Source organism: Fusarium poae, chromosome 4 (genome assembly GCF_019609905.1).
Source record: "Fusarium poae strain DAOMC 252244 chromosome 4, whole genome shotgun sequence".
Taxonomy (NCBI): domain Eukaryota; kingdom Fungi; phylum Ascomycota; class Sordariomycetes; order Hypocreales; family Nectriaceae; genus Fusarium; species Fusarium poae.
The window spans coordinates 2,956,956-2,977,753 of record NC_058402.1 but is presented as its reverse complement, the minus strand read 5'-3'; the positions used below and the strand labels follow the sequence as shown (position 1 = coordinate 2,977,753).

Genomic DNA, 20,798 nt, shown 5'->3' with positions numbered 1-20,798 from the left:
TACACGGAAGTCAAGACAGGTGAGAAGCAATCAGCTCATAAGCGGGATTGGCAACCGAGACACGTTGGTACGGGGGGAAGCGGAAGGCTGAGAGAGCTGGAGCCGTTGGATAACAAGCAACATAACAAAAGCAATACTGTGCATCTTGATACAGAAATGTTTCACTCTCTGGTGAGCACTTGCGGCTGCTAAGCCCCAGCTCAAATGCAGCAGCTCACAGTAATCCGAAACGGAAAATAGCAATCATCGTGCAGGGCTACACAGCCCTTTCCCATGCTACAACCCTGAGAATAAAAACTATCGTGACCTGTCGGACTAAATCCTTCTCAAGAGTTTTGTTGTGTCGCCAAGACGGGTCTCATCTTAATCACGACGCGAACCCTAGCAATTCTTGGTGGAGCTTTGATGGCTCTTCTTTAGCAGACAATCCTGGATTCTTAGCTACTAGGTAGCTTATTAGCATGTCATTTAAGGGCCTGGGTGTAATAAGAGAGGGAATATGAGAAACAAACCGAACGCATCAGTGGTTTTTGTTTCTGAAAGCAACATTGGGCTTGTCAGAACATGCACGAGGCTTGAAAACGGACGTTTTCACTCATCGATTCCTAGATGATGGTTTCTGCAAGGCACAGTCGATTGGAGATCCCCCCTAACCCGCAGGTTAAAGCAGCCCCTTTATGTATGCAGGCCGCTACTGCAGCGTTCCGAGAGCGGGAAGCGACAAAAACGGAGACTGTGGATGTCTCGCCTCGAACATGATCCCCCAAAGAAAAATGTGAATCGGTTTATTACAAAAAAAAGGCCGTGAACAGTTCGGATCCTGATGTCCTTGGCTCGAAGCTTGCACCAAGTGGTCGAGACGAGATCAAGAGCTTGGTCTTCGTCCCCCAACTTGGTACCATGTGCAATCACTTGATGTACTTGCATGTACCTATCTATGCCCGAGGTCATATGCCTTTTCGACATGTCTTCTTTTCGGAGTCGCGCTTTTGGTGGTGGATCTTGTCATTTCTACCTAATGGCTAACAAATCTCGAGGACGATACAGATACTTTGATTGTGATTTCGCAGCGGTCCTTTGGGAAGCCGAGATGGGAATGTGGGATGGGCTGTTTGAAACATGCGTGTCATCATTAATTATTAAGCTTCCTTTCGTTCTTAATATGAAATGACAACGTTGGCCAATCGACCATCTAGGTTTTCTTTTTATTGTTAGAAAAGCAACACAATGTTCTCAACCTCAACCCCAGCCACTGTAGACTTTGACTAGGAGGGTTGCTGATTCAGGTTTCTCTCCTCACAATCTGAGAGGCAATATCAAGTGCCTGTAGCTTTGCAGCTAAAATGAGAAGCCTGGACGTAAACGGATTGGAGTTTGATTTTGGGTCCAAGGGGATTAGACAGCCCCGCAGCCCCGCTACCAACCAATGGCGCGAGCTTCTCGGCTGATGGAGACTAAGACGATCAAGGGGATAAGGAGACGAGACAAATTTCATCAATTGCTGGAAATGGGACAGAAGAGCGAGTGAGCTCATCAGAGTATCACTATTATATTCATCGATAGCTAGTTATCAGATCCAGCCTCATGATGAAGAAAAGAAGGACATCAAGTACCAATCACCTGGTCCGTGGGTTTGTGTTATGTTTTCATAGGTGCACATAGCATGCTTCCTGAGAACAAACAATCAGCGTCCGAGCATATTGTGCTCCTCTTATTATATACATCCATGGATTGTACTAATATGTAGTAGCAATGAAAGCGTCCTTCCGCAAAAAGGGCCCCTAGCAAGGTTATGCCCCCAGTTGCTGCCAGGGCTCCCGCAGTACACGAGCCATTCAGAAAATCCGTGCATCCAAGTTCCTCAACCGCCAGACGAAAATCACTGGTCAATTCTCTACTGATACGACCCCACTATTGGCTCTAACTAAACTCTGCTGAATATGGATTAGGCCTATAGGCTGCGGTAGCGGTAGCGGTAGGTACCTTCCATCAATTCAGGTCTCTAGCTCGGGGGGGTTCCACTCAGTGAAGTGAGGTGCAGTTTCCCCCCCTACCAGGCTAACATCCCCCCGGGTCCTTCCCATCACATTCTCCCGCTCCTGTTCTCTGCCACCAAACTTCACCAAACCTTACCTTCCTTACCTTTACCCATCCATTTCCACTTTCCCTGGCTTCGACGGACCCTTTTTTCTTCTTCTTTCACATACCCGTTTCAACCCAACCATCGACCTCCGAATACCGTCCCGACCGTCGATCCTCTCGTTCTCGTCTGCATCTTCAGCTGCTTCGCAAGCTTTCAGCTCACTCAGAGTCATTCATTTGACTCGAGCCCGACTCTCCGTAAGTTATTTTCCAAGCAATCGAACCCGCCATCAATTAGGGGCGAACGACATTGGCATTATTCGCCTTTTCCACGACCAGATCAACTACGAGATGAAAGGCACTTGTTCGACCAGCCGCCTGTACTGGCATTGAACGAAAGAAATTCGATTGACTCGGAGCACGTTCATTTCAATTCCTTGGTCCGCTCTTTGCTCATGTCGCGACGCTTTCATCACGCCTCGAAACCAGTACGAAATAGATTCTTCAGTTGACTAACCTTGCTTAATGGCAGTTCTCAACGTGTTCGCGCGCCCAGTCGTCGTGATTCTTTTATCAAATACCATTACTTAATTCACTGGGTACCCCGATTCAAGATGCCTCAGTACACTTCTCGCGATGTCGGCGACCCTTCGCAGATCAAGAAGAACAAGCAGTCCATGGCTGATCTCAAGCTCCGACGGCTAACAGAGCTCAACAATCGCCTGCGCGAGGATCTTGAGCGAGAACGCATCCCCGTCAGCACAGCGTCAAAGAGGTATGTAAACAGTGTTGGCGCAGAATTTGTCGCGTTTTTTCTCTCTCTTGCAGTAACTAATCCCGCGACAGCATTATCGCTTACTGCAATGTCACTCGGGATTACATGGTTCCCTCCGTCTGGGGCGCTGTCCCCAAGGGCGAGGATCCCTATGCGCCGCAACAATCTGGTGGCTGCTGTGTGGTCATGTAATACCAATCGCTGCAATTCTTTTTCTTCACTACGGATTACCAAAAATCAACTACTACGCAATGTCGACAATGATTCAGCGATTGGAGGAGGGCCGCAGTCAATTTTGATATGTTTGTGACGCATTTAAGGGGAGTAAATTAAGGAGATCCGAGTATGGGTTACTCGGACAACACGGGCGAAATGGGCCCTGGATACTGAAGCGCTTGCTAGCGACACGACAACGACATCCACGACAGTCATTTGGGGAACTGTCAGGAACAAACTGTCCCACTGACGAAGCGCCAGAAGGGGGGAAAGCCTATATCCATATGATCCAGCTGTACCACAGGGACCCAGATCGAAATACCCCAAGATACCATTTAAGCGGGTCACAAAAGCCAACAGCGAGAGAGCAAGGGGAACTATAGTTCAAGGTGATTTTAATTCTGTCTCGGCCCATGCTTTCCTTCCAGCTGGATGAGACATGAGTGGCTGCCACGAGACCGCAAAGGGGAGGTTGAAGCACCACCAGGAGGTCTGGGTCTGGGTTCGAAGAAACGGTTAACGGATCGGGCTTTTCGCGAATGTAATAATTCCCAATTTTTTATTCTCGTTTTTTGTTATCATCTAGGTATCGTTTCCATGTCGTGTACGTTTCCCAAGCCAATTTCTACTTCTTGTCAATGAGTCGACGAGTTTAATTATTCGAATTTCCAACGTCTTTACTAGACTCAACCCGTCTGCAATTGCTTGTCCTTGACTTTAATGTTGCTCTGAACCTCTCTCTATATGGCTGGTATATAAATTGTATTGAGTTGTCGTTTTCAGACATTATTTGCTCCCTCACTCACCATGCATTACATGGCTTGACTCTGCTTGCATTCGTCCGACCCCACCCGATCAAAATGTTAGTTGTTCAGTTTGATCAACCTCAGAGCGAGTCAAGTGGATCGTCTGGGTCGAGCTCTCGACCAAGAAGAGGCTTGCATCAATCACATCAGCTAATCAGCAACACTGTGTCTGAACTCTGAACCATCAGCTCACCCCATTTTATATCTATCATTCTCATATCCAGAGCCTATCTAATCTCTCTGTCTTCTTATTTACTTCTGAATCTTCTCTCGAGTCTCACCTATCAAAACGGACATCAGGATCGCTGCTTGAGAAAGGCATTGAGTTACTCCTACAGCTGAAACTCTGAACCCCAACGCCACGGTCGGAAAAGAAATAAAAAGTCAAATCAGAGCCGGCCCAGCCAAGAAACAGACCACGACGTTCCCGGAACCGACTACATAGAAGCTAACAACCATCGATCGATACTAAAAGCATGGCCAGCCAAACGCCTCTTCCCCGCGTCTCTATCCAATTTTGCACGCAATGCAAATGGATGCTAAGAGCAGCCTATGTAAGTTAGCCAAATCTGCCTCAACTGATGAGACATATAAAATGGCACACCCCATGAACAAAAGGCTGACATTCTTCAGTACGCTCAAGAATTACTGTCCACATTCTCTACAGGCCTCGGCGAAGTCGCTCTCCAGCCCTCCACAGGCGGAACCTTTATCGTTTCCATCACCCATCAGGCTCCGGGGGCAGAAGCCGCCTCCACCAAAACTCTCTGGGACCGTCGTGAAGATGGGGGCTTCCCCGAGACAAAGGAGCTCAAGAGAAGGGTAAGAGATGTCATTGAACCGGAAAGGGATCTGGGCCACGTAGACAAAGATTACGGAAAGAAGAAGGATGGGGGTAAGAAGAATGACGATGCAGTGGACGAAAAGACAATCCAGACCGAGGACAAGAAGTGCGAGGACTGCCAATAACATGTCCATAAAGAGTCCATTTGAATGCCTTATGTTAAATTATGATGCCACGAGTGCGCAGTGACATCAGATAGGGCCAGTTAGAACAGGAGCCCGCTTACAGTTCCCAGGACAATGCACAATACCAACTATAGCGGTGACTGGTTTCTATATACCAAACACATTCCTCCAGACTAGGACTCGGAAACAAAGACGATTAATAAGACTCATGGGAATATAGCGAAATCTCTTTTTAGCTCACAATTCATACAGCAATTAACATTTTCTATCCTCCTGGTCAACTTCCACTAGCTCCCAGATCACTCAGCAAAATCAAGCAAACGCTGTCTCCTCCCTCATCAGACCCAACTAAAAGCACAAAACGTATACAGAGGTTGCCTTTAAGCAACGACTGAGACCACACAAACCTCGTCCATGAAATGCAACATGACCGTTAAAACGCTCCCAGCCAGATTAGCCGTCGATGGATTATCCTCGTCATCACAAGAAATAAAGTGAGAAATATATCACCTGCCTCCCGAACTGCGTTTGTCCACGGGCCAGCCTACGCGGAGCAGACATATGACATCAGATCGTCTGTCCCGTGGATCATATGCATGGAATCCGAGAACTGTGTGCAACTCAAAAAACAAGTCTTGTCAATGTTTTATCTGTGGAGCTAAGAAACAGCCGTTTGTCGTTATCAAGTTCGCATATAGGCATTAGAGACGATTCGGGTTTCGCAAAAATCAGCGTCGCGGTCCGGCGCCTCTTAAGTTCCGTCACCCTCCCAGTGAACCAACATTCCCTACCACCACAGGTGGCAAGGCTAGCTGCGAGACGGCGGAGATTGGAGGTGCGCTTCGATCGAGACAAGTCCCGAGTCGAGTCGTTCGTTCTTCGTCGCAGTGGCCATCCACTTCGGTCGGGGTTGCGATCATTAACGTCGTCCGAACCTGTTGAGCAAAATTTGTTGGCATAAATTCTTCATTTTTTCATCTTGGAAGGGGAGTTGATTGGCGTGTTTTTGCTGCCATTCAGTTGAACATACTTTTGCTTCTTTTCAGCGGGTTTCAAGATCTGTTTGGGGGGGAAATATTAGCATCCTCCATATCAAAACGATTGTTCTTGAAACTCACCTGGAAAGAACACAGCAAACTCTCGTCAACGCTCATCATAGCACCAGCATTGTCGAATTCACCGCAGTAGTTGGGCGCACTGAATAGTGTAACCAGCTGACGCTTGGAGAAGAATTCGTAGCCATCCTCAACAACCTGGTGAGCTCGGCAAATAAGGTCCATATCGTGTTTCTGGAGGAAACGCGAGACAACATCAGGACCGAACGTGAAAGAAACACCTCGATCGTTTTCGCTCCAACCAGTAATGTCCTTATCGGGATCAGACCACAGAAGATCACAGAGAAGACCGCAGTCAGGAATCTGGGGTACGTCAGTATGAAACCCGAGGGGCAATGCACCTCATCGTTTGCACGAGGCAGAATGCACTCACATCAGTAGGGCGCATAACCCGGCGGATCTGCTCCATTGAGTTGAGATCAGGGCTCAGACCACCGTGCATGGTGAAAATCTTCTCGTCAATGATAGCAGCGATAGGAAGGCAGTTGAAGCAGTCGGTGAAGGTCTTCCACAGCTTGATGTTATAGCGACGCTTGCACTCGTCGTAGAATCCATAGATACGGTTGATAGAGGCGCACTCGTGGTTGCCCCGAAGGATGAAAAAGTTTTCGGGGTACTTGATCTTGTAGGCGAGGAGCAAGCAGATGGTCTCAAGAGATTGTTTTCCTCGGTCGACGTAATCGCCAAGAAAGAGGTAGTTGGCCTCAGGAGGGAAGCCACCGTACTCGAAGAGTCGGAGAAGATCGTAGTACTGTCCGTGGATATCACCACAGATCTAAATAATGCGCAAAAAGGCAGGTCAGCCCATTGATTCTCCTGGTTGTCTCAGGTTAAAGACAACGGCGGAGAAGTCGTTGTATCATTCTCCAGTTGAAACGGCCGAGTCACTTTTTTTTATAAAAAACAGAAGAAGAGGAAAAAGACTTACCTTGATGGGAGCCTCAAGCTCGAGGAGGATAGGCTGAGAAATGAAGATCTCACGAGCCTTGGTGCAAAGGTATCGAATCTCAGCTTCAAGGAGCTGGACTTGCTTGCCAGGCCGGCTGCCTCGCACTTCGAGTAGGCGGTCGATTATAGAGTCGAGATCGACCTCGTGTTGGTCTGCCATTTCGAGGATATTTGCTGGCGAGAGCGAGCCCGCGGTAGAAATGAGGGAGGGTCGCGTGGGGGAGGAGGAAGGCGGCAGTCAAGATCGCTAATCAGAACAACTGCGGGGGCAACTTGTCGAGTGGAATATGATAGCAAATGGATAGATGCACTTCACAAAAAATCTGGCCGAGTCAGCCGGTGAAACCGGAGAAGCAATAAGGTACAAGATAAAGAGAGACGGAGGAAAAAGACAAATGGAAGTGAAAAAATTGTCTCCAAACTCGCAAAACGCCTTGACCGACACAAAGCGTGAAAATTTGACGATGGATATTGAGGCAAAAGACGGGTTGCGTTGCGATGGTGGAAACAGCAAGGAGAGCCCAGAAAATTTGGAGGGGAGAAGCCAGACAAGGTGCGTAGGTAGTGCGGGAGGGGAACAAGAGGGGAGACGAGACGAGACGGCGCGGCGCGGCGAGCCAGCGAGGGAGCAATAATGAATGGGGCGCACCAAATAGAAACTTACCCGTGAAGGGATCACGTCTCTCTATCAGGGAGAGAATTTGCTATAGCTGCGGAAGCTTTCGAGGGTTGAAAGCGAAATTGACAGCAGAGGAGCGACTCAAGCAGATTGTCGATACCGAATTGAATTGCAAAACAATCAGATCACGTCAAATACAAGGACAAGAACAGTCGTCGTCGTGGTTGCCGCAGTGGGCCACCGACTTTGGTTGTTTGATAACTGTACCAGAAAGAGACGTAGGTACAGGGCGTCAGAAAACGGGGGGCAAGCCGGAGAGGAGAATAGAACAAAACACCGTCAGCGCGAGTTTTTGTTATTATCCTCGTCCGAGATAATAGGTATGCGTCAACAAATATGTGACGCTTCGTCGCCTTTGTACAATAAACAGGTCAAGAGTAGCAAAGAGGCCACTCGATCGTCTTTTCTGTTTCTTTTTTTCCTTTTGAAGATGAGAAGTGATATTCTCGTCGTCGCTACTGTCGTCGTCTTGTGATGTATTTGTGTTGGGGCGGCCAAGCGGGCGCGCGATCAGTGAATTTGGAGTCGGGTTTTTAGGACGGACACGGTGGTTCGTCGGTCGTCGTCTGGGGCCAAAGTAAATGGCGGAGCAGGGTTAATCAAAGCAGCTCTTCGCGAAGATGGGCAGCTTGGAAAATATTCGCAGAGTGTGTTGGCGATGGGCTAACACGGTGATAAACGTAAGGTAACGTCTTCGTCTCGGTCGTCGTCGGGTTGAGTTTGAAGGGTTGAAGTGAAGGTTTTCTCAGAACGGAAGGGGGAGGGGGATATTTTTTCATTACCCATCCAGTCCATCCAGTCCGTCGTCTCTACTACCTACCTACCTACCTTAGTACCTAAGGTCCTCGTCACCACCACCTTACACCTTACGGATACCACCAAAAAGCAAACTGCAAGCTAGAGCCATCCACTACAGGAAAAAAAAAAAAGCCCAGACCTTCTGTAGTACCCGCGCTTGGGTCTGCCTGCGACGGTACCTGCCTTGGCTCAAAGGACGCTAGTACAGGGCCCGAGGATTGGATAGGTACTTATCCATGAGCTGGAATGGGACTCGGGAGCTTTCTGGGGATGCGACTACAGGGATGACGACGCTGCTGGGACTACTGAGCTGTAGCTAGCTTGTAGTGGGAGGCCGCTATAATTGAGCCCGGTCCAACACGGGCTCGGAGCTGTCTGGGCACCTCGGGCTGTCTTGAGCAAGATTTGATTCATCCTACAGAGTACAGGATGGCGATCTTCACATCAAAGTCACCTCATGAAAGCTTGGCTTTCTCGACAATCAAGCAAACGCACATGCGACAACAAGAGACTGGAACGTAGCTCATCTTGCGACTTCAGAGTCCCTCCACAGTTGCTTCGTCAGTAGCTGTATGTACACGTCGTCCTGGGTTACTTGTCTCGCTTGCTTGGCTGAAATCAACGTCTCATTTCCTTCTGTCTATTATTAAAAAGTCTCATTTACTTGCTGCCCTTTGGATGCCCAAGTATGGATACCCTCACTTCCGCATCCCATTCTGCAGAAGAAAATATCCAGTTTATTAGAAAGTTTTGGGGGACAGACAGACAAAAAGGGGGCGTCCATCTCAACTCTCAGACTTACTGCATAGGTAGCTTTAGTGACCGGATTCGTCGGCGCTTAATTACCAAGTCAATTTAAATATCAGTTTCATACTGCTCAGCCTCTCTCGGCTTTCTTAGCTCAGTCAGTCCACCAGTACCGAATATCAAAAACTCTCCGCTCATTAGCCACCTTGACAATAATACATACACGAGAGAGAAAGAAGCTGTCGCGTGCGTTTTAGATCGGGAGAGCTGATTCGACGTGAAGTGCAGCAGCAGCAGCAGGGGGTGTCTTGTCTCAAATGAGATCCATGCATTTTTAGCCATGGATGGATATCCATATAAAAAATATGTATATGGGAGAGCTTGAAGTCGTATTGCGCGGATACGTGACATCCAATCCCAATTATGTATTCGTGCAGTTTCTCGTTTGCTATAGCAAATAGATGTTGTCTTGATAATGCCACGACATACCGAGGTAGGCACTAAGTTATCTTAGTAGGTAGACCCCATACCTCTAAACCTACACGTCAAGCCCGTCGTCCGCGGGCTGTGTTTCTGGATCATCTCCATAAACCCCATGGGATTTCTTAACATCGGTGCATTAGACGGCCTAAATATTGCCACTCGGCTTCCACACAACACATCACGGCACATGCCCATTTTCTGTAAAACATGCTGATCATTATCCATCGTCTGTTGCTTTGTTTTCCCCTCGATAACTGGAAACACTAAACCAAGACCAAAGCCCCGGTGTATACGAGGACTCACTATTTGACCGACGGGGGACTAGCTCTACAAAGTTAAGCTCAGTCTACAATAGAACGGTTGAACCATTGATCCCACGTAAGCTCGACGAGGGTAGCATCTAATCATCTGTGTATCACAGCTTGTCACTCTTGCTCTCAGACACGTCAGTCGTCAAAATAGACGGTAACAAATCGTTCATATGTAATCTATTTTGTCCCTCCTTCGACTCTTTCGGTAATAAAAGAAACAACCCCAACCCTTCACCGACCATCAGCTTTCCCTCAACAGCATTGCGTCAGGATAACATTTCCATGCCCCACTAAACATGCAGCCGGTGTACGATAATGCAAGCTTGTCTCTGAGAGTCTATATTGAGGCAAGCAACTGGAACGAACGAGTGTGGCACCTTGTCATATCAAGAAAATGTCATCATTCATCCAGCTGCTAATCTCGATGTTTCACGTGATATCGCAATTACACACGCTCTGATCAGCACGGCTAACAGCTTAGAGACACACTTTGAATCATGAGATACAGACCTCCTTTGTGATATGATTGACTCAAAATTCTCGAACATGTCACTGTTAGTTTCTACCCGCCCGTCTTTATCTTGTCATATTCTGCTCTGTATATGAAAATGCTGCCTAGGTACCTGTGGATAGCAGAAAAGTTGGTCTCCGAAGTCTCAGGGTACACAGATAAATAGTCTAATGAGTGTAGCCTTAGTAGCATAAACTGGCTTACTAATTTCGTCTCTTTCACTTCTAGCAGCTAACTTTATTGATATCCTGATGGTTGGTTCAGATTCTAGATGCAGTACTCTCTACCTACTGCTGTAGGTTAAGTTACGAAGCATTGGAATACCACTCGAGATAAAGGTGGCCTTAATGTCAATATAAACAATCCACTATCATTAATTAGTCTTGTGCATTGATATCGTAGCTCTTGGCTTAAAATATTCTCAAACAGTCCATTGCTGAGCCAGCCCTTTGGCTTCCGCATTCCATTGCGGAGTCCTCCGCCAACGCCTTTTCCCATCCCATGATCCCTTCAAAAAAGAAGAGATAACCCTGTAGTTATAGTGTCCATCCTGCCTTTGAACGCCAAGCTCGAGTGCCTCTGTATAGCCCTTTGTAGTCTCAAGAAATAATCCCATGCAACCGAAACCGAATTCAACATGTCGAAAAAAACCACTCACTAATGAGTCTGCTACCCTAATGCACCTGTCCATTAGGATTCATCGTCTCCGGGTTGATGCCCTCCGCTTCTTCGCTTTGCTCGCCCTGGTCTTGCCACCCACAGATTCCGCTGCCGCCTTCACTTCTTCCTTCTCACCCGCTTCTACGGCAGCGGATGCCACTGCGTTATCAACATCCATACCCAGCCCTTTTAGTGCCTCGTCATCAAGATCCGTCAGATCTTCGCTGAGCGTTCGGACAGCATCCCTGCCAGCCCACTGTTCTTCAAGAACCGAAGTCCCCTTCGGGTCAAGCACTTTGAGATACCAAAGTATCCCTCCATCCGTAAGCGGGTCCGAGGGATCTAACCCGAGGCTGCCATTGGACTGAGGTGGTGTAGGTGGCCCTGACTGCGCAGTCTGAGGCTTTGACACATAACCATCTGTGCCAGGAGGCGTATCAGATGATTGCACGGTGTTGGGGAGGGACTCCTGCTTCCCTCCTGCTTCCGCCTTTGCGATTTCTGAAGTGTCCACATCAATATTAGTGCTCACGTCGATATTTCCGTCATCCGACGTGGTATCCATTGCATCTCCGCCCTCGGTCGAATCAGCCTTGACAGTGATTTGGAGTTCAGCATCAACCATGATGGTGTCATTCGCTTCATCGGAAGGATCCGTCAACTTGTCTTGGCTTGTAGCAGTCAGTGGACGACGAGTTTCTACGCTCTTCTCGATGGTGTCCTCCAACTCCTTCTGTAAACCCTCGAATGGCTTCTGAGAGATCTCAGATTCAACTCGTAAAGCTGCCTCGAGGAACGGCTGTACTGCTTTCAATATTCGCTTCCCCAGTTTCCGTCGTTCTCGGATATCAGAGAATGCGGTCTTGGCAGGCGACGTATCATTTGATTCGTCTTGAGTTGCGTCCGTAGATGATTTAGATTGAGGTGTGGCAGCCACGCCGTCGCTGATAACCTTGCACAGATCTACAGCAAACGACATTACTGTCACGTAAAACCGGGTGTTTATGCGAGTTTGGAGCTTGTCTAAGCCGTCGCTGAAGAGATCTTTGTCCAATCTGAACCAGTTAGTTTTTGCCACAAGTCGTAGTGAAGATTGTACCTACGATATCGCCCTGTCGATGGCAGGGTCGAGGAGTTTTGCAACGGGAAAATAACACTCATCCACAAATTCTTGTTCGAGCTCACCAGCATCCACCTTGATCTGTTCTCGTTCGACAATTTGATTTGCGAGGTTCTTGAGCTGCTCCAGTTCTTTCACTAGGTCTTCGGCGAATTCGATGCGTCGAGTCAATCTCGTCTTTCCGCTTGAGCCCATCGCCGCGAAGTCTCGTCGTGTTAGCTCCATTGAAGAAAACGATTCCATCTGGAGCTGCAAACGCTTCAGGAGTGCAGCGCCGCGGCGCTTCTGCCTTTTGAGGGTCCAGTAGCGACATGTCTCACTCAAGAAATCCTTACGCTTACGGAAAGGAAATCTTTGGATTGAAGCCTCCACAATCTCAAATACTATCTGGGGTATAACAGGCGCACCTGAAGGCATCTTCCACAAGTTTTTTGGGGGCTGCCCTTTCTTCTTGTCACCAGAGGCAGAGTTCTTGTTTCCCGTGAGCTGCGACTCATCTGACGGTTGTTCAGCGAGCGCATCACGGTGCCGCGCGGCAATGTTGTTTGCAGTGACGGTGTTGTCAGCCCAGATGCGATTTCTCATGGTTCTCTTGTAGAACTTCTTGGCGGCTTTTGTGGCCTGGTGGGTGTTATGCTCCTGCGCATAGTCGGGAGGACAATGCTTGTCACAAAACGCCTTAAGAACCATGCCACCGTCTAATACGGCGAGGGCACCCTGACTCGTCTTCATTTTAAGAAACAGCCGAGATCTTCGAGCACATGTAACATGGAACGCTTGGTAGCAGTTCTTGTTTCCACATTGGATGCAGGCGCCCATCCGTTGTCGACATATATAACATGTCAGTTTCCAACGGCTTTTAGGCACCTTTTCTACATCCATAACAGGTTCCATGAATGTGTGGTTCCCCAAAGATACCTCAGGAATCCACATCGCGCAAAGGAGATGAGACCATTTGGATGAATTCGTTTGCTTGAACGCTCCGTCGGTGTTGGGACAAAAGATACAAGTCTGTGCAAGTTAGCATAAAAGCCTATCTGTATGATTTCAAATCAACCTACTGGAACTCCTCGACCACAAAGCATGCATTTGCGGCACAGCCACTGGCCTTCTGGGATAAAAGGTACTCCGTAGCATTCTTGGTGGACTGCAAGGTTGCAGCCATCACAGAACACGATTGCGTTGGTGTTTTCGCAGTCTCCATCATCGCAAATTGCACATCTAGAGTCAGGCTCTTCGCCTCCTTGCGGCTCACCATTGACTGCCGCAGCCGAGCTTGATCGGGGACGATGAGTTTGAGGCGGTTTGGGATTAGGTTTCGGTATTCGCTTCTCCAGCGCATGCCACTCTTTTTCGATTTTCGTCATGGTGATCTCGAAAATTTCTCGTGTTATCTCCTCGAGTTCATCTTCCTTGCGACGAACATTCAATCGCTCAAGCCACATGTCGTCTTGCTCGTCCATGTCATACTCTACACGGCCAATTCGTCGATGGGAAACCGGCTCTTCAGATGCAGTGGCATCAGTCAAGTCGCCGTCATCTTCAGCGTGGAGATCAGAGGATTTGATTAAAGATTGGTCTGGACGCATATAATGGTCGCTTTCTTGATAACCGACATTGCTCATCGCCTTGTCAACATAACGTGCCTGGCCAAACGTTTTGCTTTCGAACAGTTCAATGCGATTCGTCTTGCGGTATGAAGGTAGCTTGAGGTCTAGTTTCTCTTTCGGTGTTTGGTTTTGAATAGGAAGGATCTTTGGTGTTTTTGGTGTTGTCATGAGATCCAAAGGTCGGCTGCTGTAGAAGCTGACAACGTCTCGAGTCGGTCGACGAGGGCGACGTAAGGGGGTTTCAGTGGGAGCATCGCCGGCATTAGAGTCTGAACGACCTTGGGGATTTGGAGTGTTCCCGGTTGATGCGGGGTTCGGTTGTCTCGAAGGTGTCCTGGTCTCGTCCAAAGGTGTTGTGAGCATCGGGATAGCTGACATGTCTGGCTGCTCTTGCGGGATTCCATCGACTTGTTCGGATCGAAGAACCAAGAAAGTGGCCTCGATATCTAAATTAGGATGGAAGTCTTCCCAGCTACGCTCTTCGCGAGGCTTGTAGTCTTCAGCTTGCTTTACCGCTGTGGCCATAGCCGCAGCGGAGCCCCATTGCATTTCTTCCAGATCTTCGTTTCCGGCAGCTCGTGTACGAGCCCCTCGTTCGCGCCGGGGCATGAGAGATGGTGAAGGGCCATTGATGGCTTCGCGCGCAGCGGCTCGTGACCGGGATGATGTTGAAGGGCCAGCGGTATTTGGTGTAGCCAAAATATCAGACGTGACATATCGGCCACCTCCACCAGCCCCTCCAGCAATGAATCTGGAGCCTGCAGGAGCATATCGGCGTCGTTTTGGTGGAGGTTCGGTAGCAGAAGCTGCCGCAAGAGCAGCAGCCCTTGCGGCGCGGGCCGCGTTGGTTGAACCTGGAGGACGCCCTCTACGACGCCCAGTCACGGGTCTCCTAAGAGTCGGAGACGCCGGAGCCATCATGAACGGGGTCAACAGCGATGTGTATACAAGGCTCGATGTGCTGCTGGCGGTAGATGAGGATGATTAATCGCGTCAGGGAGAAGGTGGCGCGCTGGCTCAGTTGGAGGCTTGGCAGGGTCACCGATCATTTGAAAGGAACCATACACGCAGAAAATGATTCTGTGTTGAGTACGGGGGGAAAGATAGTCGAGATGAGGCCTGGCTGGTAGAATATTGATAGAAATCGCGACTTTCAGGAGATACGTGACGTCGAATCGGCTGGCGGCTTTGCTTCGGGGCAACGATCCTGAACGCGAAGCAGGCACGGGCCACTTGTAGAGCAGGGGCTTGGTGCAGTTTAGTCAGCAGGGAATGGCTTGATAGACAAAAAACATGTGACTGTTTGTGCATACCTTTAGCGACACTCTGTCTGGGTTATAATTTCGATAGACTTGGCCCTGGGACTTAATATGTACCTACTCCTGCAGGCTGCAGCTCACATGTCTGTTAGTCTTGTTCAGGCTTAAGGTTTCCAGGTTGCATCTTAATACGTGGGGAAACAAGATCTACATTAGTCGGACTGAATGACATTGTTGGATTGATTATCGAAGCCGACACGACTCGTAGCTCTAACTACTACCTACCTACTAACTAATGCAGTGGGTAGCAGAAATTCCATTCAACTGTAGTAACCCCAAATGACGTATGATTTCCAGGTTAAATATGATTTTTTTCTTTTTTAGTGATGGTCAAACATTGTTCCAGTGTTTGATATAAACATGTGTTGAAATTCAAGAAACACAACCCATGGCATTTGATGAATTTACAAATCTTGGCCATGCAGGAACATCTTTTTTTTGCTCAGGCAAGATCTGAGTCAATGACGGATCTGGGGTCCGTTCCCAGGTCCCATGCCATGTCCACTCTGATTGAAACTTGGATATCCGTGTAAGCGAACTGGGTCAAAGACTCCTCATAGATCTGCGTTACCGCCTTTTCAACCTGACGTGTCGGTCTTTCTTATAAATATGGCATTGTGAGATTAGACATCCCAGGTAATCACCCATGTGAAACGGACAAACTGACCTTGCATTTCCAACGCTGTACTATTAGCCACCGCAAACGATCAAAATGAAGCCGGACTGAAACTTCACAAACTACGTGATTGATACGTGCATGAGAGCTTTGCCGTATATACGATGGCCTCAGATCTAGCGACCCTAGTACTATCCCGACCACGGGACTATCCTTCTCGATCCACCCAAGCGGCCCCAGAACGGGCACGATCTCGGCGGATCCATTTGCTGTCTACTTCGTAGTAGTCACTCGTACATCAGTTCATCCCTAACTACCAAGGGCTGGCGAACGTCAAGATCCATGGTCGTGAGTTGTGCATCAGTTTATAGTGTTATAACGTGTGTCCTTAGGTTCATGCTAGACGCCAGTGACGACTGACTTTGATGCCACCGCTAACAGTCGTGGATGTTATTTTAATAGCTACTAAGGTACCTACCTCCTACCTGGTAGTGGTGAGTGATCAGGCAACCCGAGAAGGTGTCTTGCGAGATGAACAGGAAACCTTAAGCTTCTGTCAATTGACTTCACAAGACACAGACAAGTCAACCCGAAGCCTTGGAAGGCCAAGGGTTTTTTCCAACTAAAGTAGACGAATGTGATGACTTCCTAGGTTGTCATTCAACACTTAATGAAAATCGACTGTCGTGGATATTGTCACGCATCGCTCCTTGACATCTTCACATCAAACTTAAGCACATGACAGGCCTCATCGAATGACTTCAATTCTGAGGTAAGAATTCAATTCTGAGACAGGACTCACCCAAGCCTCGCTTAATCATGGCCACAATATCACATCTTGCAGTTGTCCGCGCCCTGGAATGACGACGCCGCTCAACTTCAAACAATTGGTCAAGTCCTAAACTTACACCACCTCCAAGGCCTTCGTTCCTTCATCAGCCCGCTCCTCCAAACGCCAAGTACCGTCTACATCTATCCCACCATCTCAAGCCTCTAAGCTATGCCAGGAACCATGTAAGCCAAATGCAGCGCTTCGCGTGTTGATTCATACTCAATTTAGTTACAACCTGCCCCAAGATTGGCCTTCATTTCTGGCTACACTTCCGGTCACGGTGTAAAACCTTCATGTCACGGTGTGGGGCAGTAAATAGCCAATTATATTACTTTTTCTTTTTAGTCTCTTTAAATCCTAGTAAGTTTATTTTTCAGTCTAAAAAATTAGAAAAATATATATAATAAGTAAAGAAAAAAGATATTTTAAAAAAGAGAAAAAGGAGAAGAAAGAGAAGAGAGAAAGGAATTTATTTATATATATTTATCTATCCTTTATTAAAGAGTAAAGAGATGATTGATTTTTAAAGAAAATGAAGAGATCTAGCTGAAATAGGCATAGTTTAGCCTTATCGGCCTTATCAGCTGTTATCGGCCTTATCGGTTAGGCCCACACCGTGACCCGAAGGTTTTGCACCGTGACCGGAAGTGTAGCCTTCATTTCTGTGGCGTCAGGTTAAAACAGGGTCATGCGAAACTTGTGGTTGCTGACTTGGTCACGCCAGCCAATAGGCCGCCCCAATCTCTTAGACTTCTTCCGCGACGGCATCACCGGAACATGGAAGGGTCATTTTCCTTCCAGGGGTTCAGTAAGCCCGATGACTGACGAGAGCACTCAGGTGTGATTACAGAGGATGGATACCACGCACTAATACGTAGTGTTAAGTCGACGTTTGAGACAGTAACGGGCATGTTGGCTGCTGTTAAGCAATCAGAAGCAACACGCAGATGAACTCAACAAATCAATGATTTTCGTGTATTAAAACAATCTCCAATGCTTCACTATAGCAACCACAGATCGTATGACGTTCAGACCATGGGTCAAGTCTTTTTTTCTTCTTCTGACCATGCCATATAAAACCAATAATGCAAATGAGCAAATGCCCGTTTCCTATCAACGCCTTGTCCGGACTCCAGTTTGCAAACTAAAAACAAATACAGATTCTTCTTCCGCATAGGCAGGGAAGAGAGTGGCAGGCATTCCCGAAAACGAAACCCTTTCCTTCTATAGAGGCTCTCGAAAAAACTGAAATCTCTAGAACAAGGGGGTAAGAAACATATACGTTGCTTCCGAATGCTTAAACAATGCAGATATGCCTTCTGCTCAGAACGCCGCCTCGCTATGCTCCGTAATTTCATTGCAAATGCCAGTAAAACGTAAAACACAAATGTGGCCAAGCTTGGGTGTTCAGAGCCAAGCAAGACAGAGAATCGAATCATACCGAGGAGTCCAGCAAACTCCACGGCAGAGAGGGTATATGGGTATCATTTGGGGACCGCCTTCCTTAACGCGCAGTTCTGCTGGTGTCTCATGTTCCACTTAGCCCAAAGTTCGGCCACTATGGATGGGCTGAGTTTGAGGAGTATGTATGGGAGTATGCGCTGTGTGCATGACTGCACCGGATGGGATGTTGGGCGGAGAATAATCTGATGAACGGTCGGGGGTCCAGCTCTCTTCACTCAGAACCGAAAGGTAGCCATTGCCGACACTGTTTCGCAAAGCTTCGATTTTTTGACGGTAAATTTCACCACCAGCATCCCAATCCTGGGGCTCTGTCCAATTAGAAGTGTCGTCACTTGGAGAGTAGATGGCAGGGATGTTTGAGAATACATTGGTGTCAATTCGCGGTACCTCAGGAGAAGTGACGGCGTGCGAATTCGGTGACAAAACAGCAGCAGGCAACGGTTGACCTTCAGGTTGTTGGAAAATTCGGTAGTTTCCATCATTTACAATCGCAGCGTTGGGTGGCCTCGCGACCTGAACATCAACGGGAGTAGGAAAGGGAGGAGCCTCAGGAGTAGCCAAATCAACAATTCGTCTCTTTGGTGTCTTTCGGCGGCGCGTTGAGCTTGTGTTGATTTCGCTCATAACGGCCTTAGGGGTGGGACGCTCCTTGCGGAGAACAGCTGATTCCTTGGGAATGTTGTAAACAACGGTCGGCTTGCTCAGATCAACCGTGGGCACCTCGGGAGCCTGTGGTTTAACAACAGGGACGGATTCAGGCATAGGAGGTCGGTCTACTAGAGAACGTCTTTCGACATAGCTAGGACCGCTGCCATCGATAATCACATCCTCCGTGTAGCCAGGGGCATTACGGAAGAGGTTGAAGATAGTGATTCGGTAGTCCTTGTGGGTACGAGTGAAAGGGTTTCCCTCTACCCAGATCTCATGTATATCAGGAATTCCAGTCAATCTTGCAAGTTCCATTGGGTCAACCAAGCGGTTATCTCTCAAATCGAGTCGTTCTAGGGGAACGAGTTTCTCCACACCAGCAAGGCTTTGAAGTCTGTTGGCCCGGAGGTTCAGAGCAGTGATAGCAGGGAGAGGATTGCGCGTCAAAGATTGAAGCGAGTCGATCATGCAGTGAGATAAGTTCAGAGCTCGAAGGGCAGTCAAAGTAGCAAGGCTATCAGGGACCTGGCTGAAGAGGTTGGAAGAGATGTCAAGAGAATAAAGCGTGTTGGAAAGAGGTGCGAGACTGTTGCGTGGAATGGATGTCATCGAGTTATCAGCCAAGCTCAGGTGTCTCAGAAAACGCCACTTGGAAGGGGGGAGAACTCCCATTGCAAGTAAATTACCAGAGCTGCCACGAGAGTGATGGTGGCCAGTCCAAGAATCGGACAAACTGGACTGGGAGCTTCCAGATCCAGATCGTCTCATGCGGTGATGGTTTCCCCGGATAGGATGTGACTGAGTTCTGGAGCTTGTTGGACGAGGAGGTGAACTGCTCCTGGGACGAGAGGGCTGGTGTGAGGTTTGCTGTTCGTCACTGTGCTCGTCTTCTTTGCTCAGAGACTGTCTTCGGCTGCTCTCTTCAATAGCATGTTCACTTGGAGTCATTGAACCGACTCTCATGTCGATATGAGGACCCGGGGAGCTCGGGGCGGACACTGCACGGTTGAGCTCAGGGTGTGCAACATTTCGACGAGGGCTACCGCTACCTGCCCAAACAGACGTGGGAGAAGATTGGGATTTGGATACCCGTCTGCGGCGTTTGTCCATATCATCCAGCACGATGTCAATCAGAATGTCTGCAGGGTCTTCGATACCGGCACGTCTGAGCGTCAACGAGCGCAGCTGATCGGCAAGACGGTCCCAACCAAAGAACTGTCGGAAGTCAATACTGCTGACTTCGAGAGCCTGCAAGTTCTTAAAAACATAAAGAGGAACAGCGGAATCGAAGGGAAACTCCTCATATCCACGAATCAAACGAGCGCGCCAATCAGGTGCCAATTTCAAGCAAGGGATTTTGGTGAAAGCGGAATAGAGATACTTCATGTCAGCTTCAAGAGCAGCCTTTTGACGCTCCGTTCTAGCGGCAGAGATGCTAGCACCGATACCAAAGCTCGACCACAATGCAGACATGCCCGACATGACACTTCGCATGCTTGAGACAGAGTGTATCGAGTCGATATCTGAGCCTTTGCTCCTGGATCGTTGGGTGTTGCTGAGAAACGAAACATAATTGGCTGATGATGAACTGTCATGGAGGTTCTCGAGCCGGACCTTCATAGGACCAACATTGATACTGAGTTCTTCGAAGCGAGAGAGAAGGTAGAACAGGTGATGGGGTGTAAGTGCCAGCTTTGCAGATTTGGCATTGTGCGATGTGAAGCTGAGGGACCCGAGCGACAAGGCGGCTGCGAGCGAGCTGGATGTAGAGGCTGAGGTAGAGGGTCGTTCGGGTAGAGAAGTCGAGGTTTGAGATAGCAACGTCGCTGAGCCGGTACTTTGAGACGGTTTATGTCGGACCTGGCGGCGCAATTGGAGAGCATTGGCTAAAGCCTTTTCGTGCGTACGTACGAAGCCGGCAAGTTGCTGAGAACAAAAATGTCAGTTACCATGATTTGTGCATGGGAATAAGAGATGGCATACCTTTATGAACAGTTCTCCGTCTTCTGAATCCATGATTTATCGGCTTCTATACATAGAAGTGGGATCGCCCCGAGAAAGGTATAAATGTATTTCGAGATTTGAGGAT

At 48.4% G+C, this 20,798-nt stretch overlaps 5 protein-coding genes across 5 annotated transcripts; 2 read left to right on the top strand and 3 right to left on the bottom strand.

The window, feature by feature from the left end:
• Positions 1–1,663: 1,663 nt before the first annotated feature.
• Positions 1,664–3,049, top strand: GNG1 (Guanine nucleotide-binding protein subunit gamma; the record flags this gene model as incomplete). Its single annotated transcript, XM_044855398.1, has 4 exons — positions 1,664–1,702; positions 2,330–2,340; positions 2,615–2,857; positions 2,929–3,049. 4 exons carry the CDS (start codon positions 1,664–1,666, stop codon positions 3,047–3,049), a joined length of 414 nt encoding a protein of 137 aa, XP_044702711.1.
• Positions 3,050–4,355: 1,306 nt separating this feature from the next.
• Positions 4,356–4,848, top strand: FPOAC1_011010 (uncharacterized protein; the record flags this gene model as incomplete). The annotated part of the gene is made up of 2 exons (XM_044855397.1): positions 4,356–4,433; positions 4,513–4,848. 2 exons carry the CDS (start codon positions 4,356–4,358, stop codon positions 4,846–4,848), a joined length of 414 nt encoding a protein of 137 aa, XP_044702710.1.
• Positions 4,849–5,814: 966 nt separating this feature from the next.
• Positions 5,815–7,071, bottom strand: FPOAC1_011009 (uncharacterized protein; the record flags this gene model as incomplete). The annotated part of the gene is made up of 4 exons (XM_044855396.1): positions 5,815–5,907; positions 5,967–6,266; positions 6,337–6,738; positions 6,892–7,071. The coding sequence occupies 4 exons, from the start codon at positions 7,069–7,071 to the stop codon at positions 5,815–5,817; spliced, it is 975 nt and encodes a 324-aa protein (XP_044702709.1).
• A 4,066-nt stretch (positions 7,072–11,137) lies between these two features.
• FPOAC1_011008 (uncharacterized protein) lies at positions 11,138–14,748 on the bottom strand (the record flags this gene model as incomplete). Its single annotated transcript, XM_044855395.1, has 3 exons — positions 11,138–12,155; positions 12,204–13,231; positions 13,282–14,748. 3 exons carry the CDS (start codon positions 14,746–14,748, stop codon positions 11,138–11,140), a joined length of 3,513 nt encoding a protein of 1,170 aa, XP_044702708.1.
• A 3,388-nt stretch (positions 14,749–18,136) lies between these two features.
• Positions 18,137–20,725, bottom strand: FPOAC1_011007 (uncharacterized protein; the record flags this gene model as incomplete). The annotated part of the gene is made up of 2 exons (XM_044855394.1): positions 18,137–20,635; positions 20,693–20,725. 2 exons carry the CDS (start codon positions 20,723–20,725, stop codon positions 18,137–18,139), a joined length of 2,532 nt encoding a protein of 843 aa, XP_044702707.1.
• Positions 20,726–20,798: the final 73 nt, after the last annotated feature.